Source organism: Arachis ipaensis, chromosome B02, assembly GCF_000816755.2.
Source record: "Arachis ipaensis cultivar K30076 chromosome B02, Araip1.1, whole genome shotgun sequence".
Lineage (NCBI taxonomy): Eukaryota > Viridiplantae > Streptophyta > Magnoliopsida > Fabales > Fabaceae > Arachis > Arachis ipaensis.
The window spans coordinates 21,448,915-21,456,988 of record NC_029786.2 but is presented as its reverse complement, the minus strand read 5'-3'; the positions used below and the strand labels follow the sequence as shown (position 1 = coordinate 21,456,988).

General features: G+C 42.0%; 1 protein-coding gene across 1 annotated transcript; it reads right to left on the bottom strand.

Moving 5' to 3' along the window:
* LOC110269190 lies at positions 3,565–4,029 on the bottom strand. Its single transcript, XM_021116874.1, has one exon. The coding sequence runs from the start codon at positions 4,027–4,029 to the stop codon at positions 3,565–3,567; it is 465 nt and encodes a 154-aa protein (XP_020972533.1).

The window sequence follows — 8,074 nt, the reverse complement described above, 5'->3', positions numbered from 1 at the left end:
TGTATACTTCAAATTCAGAATTCACATAATAAGGTCAAGAATTGGCTTAGGTTTAGGTGATCCTTACCGCACCCACACACATAGCAACTCAAACCCGATAAGCTCCGCAAGCTAAATCGAAGCTAGAACACCGAATTTGGCAAAATCTCATTACAAGGGCTCAATTTCACAAATCAAAAAGGGGGAAGAGAATCTGAGATGTGATTCTGGCTTACCCGTAAAATTAATCCAATAAAAATGTAGAGCTCGACGCGCTAGACGCGTGGCCACAAACGGTGCGGCGATCGGAGCTCGAACGGAGAAGTTACGGTGGATTGAAGGGATTATGAGGGTTTGGGAGCTATCCTCTCCCCCTTGCTGTATTCAGCGTATTTTGTTGCTAAATGGGGAAGAAGATGGCTCTGCCCATTTTAAGTTATGGGTCCGGTTGGACCCACGGGCCTGGTTTGGGTCCGGTTCAACCGGTTCGGCCCATCCGGTCCAATTTTGGGCCAAATATTTCGAAATTAGTGTCAAAATTCTCGTTTTGAAGAGTTCTATCCTATTTTGATATTAGATTTACATTTTTAATTTTCCTAATTAAAATTCAATTTATTAACTAATTATTTGCTAATTTTAGCGGGGTTTACATCCTACACACCTAATTAAGAATTTTGTCCTCAAAATTCAGAGTTAGTTATCTGAAAAGAGGTGCGGGTAGTCTTTCTGCATCTCTGACTCAAGCTCCCAGGTATGCTCTTCAATACCAGCCCGACTCCAAGCTACTTTTAGTCTTTTACCAAAGAAACCTCTTTTCCGCGTAAACGCTTGATGCTGGTGTCATCAATCCTGACTGGAGTTACCGGAAGCGTCAGATCTTCTCTTACTTGAACCAATTCTAGTTCTTGGACATGACTTGGATCAAAAGTGTATTTACGAAGCTGTGACACGTGAAACACGTCATGCAGGTTCGAAAGATGTGGTGGTAAAGCGATCCTATACGCCACTGGCCCAATTTTCTTCAGGATCTCAAACGGTCCAAAGTAACGGAGATTTAACTTTTTAGTCTTGATGGATCTCCTTATTCCGGTGGTTGGAGTATCCTTCAGGAAGATGTGTTCAACTTCCTCAAATTCCAAAGACTTCTGCCTTTGGTCAGCATAGCTCTTCTGACGGCTTTGAACTATAAGCATTCGGCTACGGATTTTCTTTATTTGCTTAGTGGTTTCACTTATCATTTCAGGTCCTAACAAGCTCCTTTCTCCGGCTTCATACCAACATAGGGGAGATTGACATTTTCTTCCATACAAAACTTTATACGGAGCCATTCCAATACTCGGATGGTAGCTGTTGTTATAAGCAAACTCCACTAGGGGCATATATCGGTCCCAGCTCGCCGGCTGGTCCAAAACACAAGCTCTTAGCATATCCTCCAAGGTTTGGGTCGTTCTTTCTAATTGACCATCCGTCTGAGGATGATAGGCAGTGCTTAGGCTCAATTGAGTGCCAAATGCTCACTGAAAAGCTCCCCATAACCGTGAGGTGAAGCGAGGATCTCTGTCGAATACAATGATGGAAGGTACGCCATACAACCTTACAATTTCCTTAATGTATAGCCGCGCTAACTCCTCTATTGTGCAACTTATCCGAATGGGAAGAAAGTGAACCGACTTGGTTAGTCAATCCACAACTACCCAAATGGCATCACAACCCATCCGAGTTCTCGGTAAACCCAACACAAAATCCATAGCAATGCTCTCCCATTTCCACCGTGGAATTTCCAATGGTTGAAGGGTTCCTAATGGTCTCTGGTGTTCAATTTTAACTTTCTGGCAAGTTAGGCACTTGGAAACGTGCAACACCACATCATTTTTCATCCCTGGCCACCAGAACATTGTCTTTAGATCTTGATACATCTTGGTGCTTCCCAGATGGATTGAGAACCCGCTCTTATGAGCTTCCTCCAATATGCTCTGTCGCAAACCTCCGACATCTGGCACAATGATCCGATCCTTGAACCTCCATAACCCATCCTTATCTTCTGACACTCTCCACCGTTTGCCCTTTTCAATCGCCGGTAAAACCTTATACAATTCCTTGTCATTCTGATGAGCCTTTAGAAGCTCAGCCTTGAAATCGGTTAAAATTTGTAACTGACTTAAGCATAGAGTCCCAAACTCTTCTCTGATTTCCCAGTTTCAACCCTTGAAATGCTTTCAATAATTCTTCCTCTCGTAGCATCATCCAAGCAGCGCATAGAGATTTCCTACTCAAGGCATCTGCCACCACATTCACCTTTCCAAGATGGTAGTTTAACTCAAAGTCATAATCCTTCAGAAGTTCCATCCACCTCCTCTAATGCATATTCAACTCTTTCTGCTCAAAGAGGTACTTCAAACTCTTATGGTCTGAGAAAACTTGAAACCTGACACCATAGAGATAATGCCTCCAGATCTTCAAAGCAAAAACAATGGCAGCAAGCTCCAAATTGTGAGTTGGATAGTTTCTCTCATGCAGCCTTAACTGACGTGAGGCATAAGCTATGACTTTGTGGTGCTGCATCAGCACGCATCCTAAACCCTTCAGTGATGCATCACAATATACTTCGAATGGTTCTCTCGGCTCGGGCAACACCAAACAGGTGCGGTAGTCAGCGTCTGCTTTAATGCAAGAAAGCTTTCCTCACATTCAGGAGTCCACACAAAAGGAACATCCTTCCTAGTCAGCTTGGTCAAAGGCAGAGCGAGCTGTGAAAACCCTTTAATGAACCTCCGATAATAACCTGCCAAACCTAGAAAACTCCTTATCTCCGTCACTGAAGTTGGTCGCTCCCAATTCATCACTGCTTCAACCTTAGCAGGATCTACTGCTATTCCCTGCTTACTCACCACGTGGCCAAGAAATTTCACTTCAGACTTCCAGAACTCACACTTGGATAGCTTAGCATACAACTTCCTATCCTTCAAGATTTGCAGCACCGTCCGTAAGTGATCCGCATGCTCATTCTCTGTCTTAGAGTAAATAAGTATGTCATCGATAAACACAACAACAAACTTATCTAGATACGGATGGAAAATCTTATTCATGTAGTCCATGAATATCGCTGGAGCATTAGTCAGTCCGAAGGACATCACTGTGTATTCATAGTGACCATAGCGCGTCCTAAAGGCAATTTTGGGAATATCCTAATCTCAGACCCTTATCTAATGGTATCTGGATTGTAGATCAATTTTAAAGAACACACCGGCTCCCTGTAACTGGTCCATTAGGTTGTCAATCCTTAGCAACGGGTATTTATTCTTCACAATAATCTTATTTAGCTGCCGATAATCAACATATAAGCGCATACTTCCGTCTTTCTTCTTCACCAGTAACACTGGCACGCCCCACGAAGAAATACTTGGTCGGATAAAGTTCTTACCTAACAGATCTTCTAGCTGAGACTTCAGCTCAGCCATTTCTAGAGGTGACATCCTGTAAGGAACACTCGAGATTGGTCCGGCTCCAGGCACCAACTCAATAGCAAAATCAACCTCTCGGTTAGGTGGAAATTCATCAATATCGTTAGGAAACACCTCCGGAAACTCACACAACCGGGATTTGCTCCAAGCTTTGATCATCACCCGAAACACCTGTAGTCAACAACATGATACCCTGACATTCAGCCCCAGAACAATTCACCATCATAGAATTCAAGTAGTAGCTATTCGCCACAACCGGCCCTTCTGTGTCTTCTGGCATAAAACACACTGGTTTTGCAGAATAATCAAGTAGAACATGGTTCTTGGATAACCAGTCCAATCCCAAAATGAGATCAATACCAGTCATCGGCAGACAAATTAGGTTATGCACGAAGTCACGTTGTTGTATTCGAAATAGAACTTGTGGGCATCCTAACCTAGTCACCATCGCCTCATGCGTAGCATTATACACTTTTAAATCATACCCCAGAACCACTATTTTCAATCCTAACTCATCAGCCTTCTCAAATGCAATAAACGAATGTGTTGCTCCAGAATCAAATAAGGCATTCAAAATTTTACCGGCCATCTCACAGTTACCTCTAATAAGTGTCTCTGACCCCTCAGTGCCTACTGCAAAAGTAGTGTATACTCTCCCCGGCTGCTGCACTCTGCCAGTCTTATCCCTCTTCTTCTCTGGGCAGTTATTGGCTAAGTGTCTGGGCTGTCTACAGGAATAGCATACTCCAGTCCCAAACCTGCACGGAACTCCTGGATGGTACTTCCCACATCTGTGACAGCTCAAATCCTACTATGGCTGCTTCCCATGTCTTCTTCTCTGATTAGCATGGGCATTTGGCCTCCTGAAGTTGCCTTGCCCCTGATTATTCTGAGGGACAAAACCGCCACGCTTGAATTGTCTGCCCCTTGGTGCAAAATTCCTCCTTGAAGTCCTCTGGAAAGGCATTCTCATGCTTCCTTTTTCTGCTGCAGCTTTCCCCACACACTCCTCAGCCACCCTACTCTTGTTCACGAGTTCAGAGAATACTTGGATATCCATAGGTGCAACGAAACTCAGAATATCGCTCCGGAGACCTCCCTCGTACTTGATACATTTCCACTCAACAAAGTCCTCAGGAGCTCCCTGACAAATCCGTGAAAAATGACACAGTTCCTCAAATCTGCTAGTGTACTCAGTAATGGTCATCTGGCCTTGTTTCAGCTGAAGCAGTTCAAGTTCCTTAGCATTTCTGACTAAACTGGGAAAGTACTTCTTATAAAATTCTATTTGGAACAACTCCCAAGAGATTACAACCCCATCAGGCTACAGAATACGCCTCATGCCCTGCCACCAATGCTGAGCCTCCCCCTGCAGCTGATAGGTTCCAAACTCAACCCACTGTTCTTCAAGAACCTGCTGAGCCTGTAATGCTCGCTCTATGGCTTGAATCCAGTTATTCGCATCAGTAGGGTTCGAGGTTCCTCTGAAGGTCGGAGGATGAACCTTCAGGAAAGAGGAAAGCGTCATAGGACCCTCATCGCCGTTATTGTCATTATTCTCATTGTTTATTTGGTTCCCCAAAGTTTCGGCTCATCGCCGCGGCCATATTCCTTAGGGCAGCCATGAAGTCTACAGGGTTAGGATTATTCCCTGTTGCTTTCGGCATAGTATTTCCTATTCTGCCTCTACCTCGCCCGCGTCTGCATCCGCGAGTCGACATCTGGTCCCTATACACACCAAACAAGTGATATCAAGTTGATCAGTCTCAATATCGCAAGTCTAGTGCTTTAAGTCCCAAATGCATGCTCATGAATGTTTATGCCATATATATCAGTTAGATATCCTAATAGCACATAGACACATACACAAAGAATGCACAGAAGCATAGTCAGTCCGTCCTCAAGCTCTATAGGAACGAACTACTCTGATACCATAATGTAACACCCTACTACACAGAGTTTTACGCTTAAGTCGTAGAACAAAGATAGTGTGGTGTTACGGACCTCTAATCATAAAATATTTACATATAATAGTGGAAAGATATAATATACTAGGAGCCTTGAAAAACGGGTAAAACAAAATCACAAAATAAAAAGTGCAACGCTCAGGAAACAAAATTACTTGCGTGCCAAGAAACCTAAAGGTTATAGATATGAATAAGCAAAAGAGTGAATAGAGGGCCAAGAATACAGCATAATTAGCTCCTGACTCAGCCTACGAAGCCGAGGCTGACCGGAGAATATATACATACATATACAGGTATCCCAAAATACTCAAAATACAGAAATAAGACCCTAACTCTCCTTCAACCTCTATGAGGAACAAAATAATCAAGTTTCTTGGAGAGCAAGCTAAGTACATACATACATATATATACAAACTGAAAACCCAAAATAACCTAGGGACTACTCCGCTTCAGGAATCCATATGCCTTGCGAGGAGCCTCTCGATCTGCATCTGAAAACAACAATACAGTATGGGGTGAGAGCCGAAGGTTCTCAGCATGGTAAAGGTGCCACGCATATAACATATAAGGTCTTGGGAATGCCAGAGGCAATTCTAGAACTCCAACATACAGATATAAAACTTAAACTCTAAGCAGAAGCCATAAAAGGGGTAGGTGACCTAAGTATCCTAAACTTACTTACTTTAAACCTAACATTAACACCTAACCAATCCACCCTTCCTCCGCTCCTCCATCACCCATGATTCAGCACAACCAAACAATTTCACGCACAAGTAGGAAACAGGTAGTGCAAGTAGCAAATATAACAGGTAGCATGATATATATTCAGTTAGGCAATACCAGGTAATGCATAGCAGACATAACAAACAAATGCACATGATGTATGTCTGTCCTATGGCTGATGAGGCTCATCTGTTGGTTATCCAGCCAACCCGACAAATCTGAAAACCTTAGACGGTCCCTCGTCGTGCATCCCCATGAGTCTATCCATAGATTCCTCATTCATACAATCATTCATTCATATATCACTCAATGGGGGATATCCATTCCTAGGAATTTATACGTGCCCGGTCACCCTTACAACGTAGGGTCAACAGAGTATCGAGTTTCAACCTAGAACACGTGGTGGCAAGCCACACTTCTGTTACCCAGGAAAACTCGTATCTCAGATATCATTAATTCATAAGCCGTTTCACATTTATAATCATTATATAATCATTCATCTTAGCCATGGCATCATAACTTCATTTAATATCTACCTCTTTTTCTTATAACTCCTCATATTTTCCCTTTTCTTTATTCCTAAGTTACCTTATTTTTCTAGCTACAACTAGCTACTGGACTTAGTACTATACCTTATGTCTAAAAGGATAAAAATAGAGGTTTAGAAGTCAAAAATCTGGTTTAAAACACAAAAATCCAGTTTTACAAGAAGCATGGGCCACGCGTGCGCATGGGCTACGTGTACGTATAGTAGTATGAAAAGGTAGCACGCGCACGCATTCCCTTACCATGCGTACGCATAGGTGAGAACATCATGTCACGCGTACACGTGGGTCATGCGTACGCGTGGTCACGCATGTTGGCTCATCACGCGCACGCATGGGCTACTCGCGCATGCACAGTTTAAAATATCATGCCACGCGTACGCATAGGTCACGCGTTCACGTGAGCGTACGTTATTCAAAAAAAGCACAGTTCACCCAAAAAGCTGCATAACGCCCAGAAAATTGTTATATCTACATGCATAACACATAATTCACACCTAAACTTCCGACGTTCATAACTTTTACTACAAAATTTTTGTTTTTCACAAAATTTATACCATTCAAAAGCTTGCAAAACCATCTTTGAGTTGAAACAAATTCCACCTCCAATCGAAATCTAAGGCTCCAGTTATGAACCGCCAAAGTTCGGCTGAAAACCAAGTTTTTCAAAAAAAACTTCAAACCTCATTTTCTTTTCAAAATTCATTCCCACTCAATTCAACACATTCATATCCATCAATATATTTACCCTCAACAATAGCACAACAATTCTTAGCTCATTAACATCTCATTTCAATCCAACTTTACAAGTTTTAATCACAAACTAACATATTATTCTATATATACATATTGTCATCATCATGAAATTTTCCAACCATCATCACATCATTATTCATTATATCAATACCAAAAAATTCAAATAAACATCACTCAATCTCAACCATATCATTATATTGCCATGATCATAAATCCTCCATCCATCATCATTAACCAACCAACAAGCAACAAACCACAAAATTACATCATCATACATTAACAACATCATCAACTCATCATCATTAACTCCAATAAACTCATATTCATTAATTCCAACACCAACATCTACAACAAAACCAAAACCTAACCTTGTTTAAGGTGTATTAACAAAACACTAAGCCATTTACATATTCAAACATTCATTCCTATCCTACGGTGATCTAGCCTAAGTTTTCACAGAGTATTACATATTAAATGCGCGAAACCTAAACCATACCTTGGCTGATCACCACGTCTGGTCTAAGGCAGCCACACTAGTCACACACACTGACACACAGCCCTACAAGCTTGAGAAATCAATCAAAACCTTAGCACCAATCTTCCACCAAGCCTCCAAATGTCCACAATTCAATTTCTATATATA

Bases quoted from the DNA above. Each gene is read 5' to 3' on its own strand.
- LOC110269190 (XM_021116874.1), bottom strand. From the start codon at position 4,029: ATGGCCGGTAAAATTTTGAATGCCTTATTTGATTCTGGAGCAACACAT.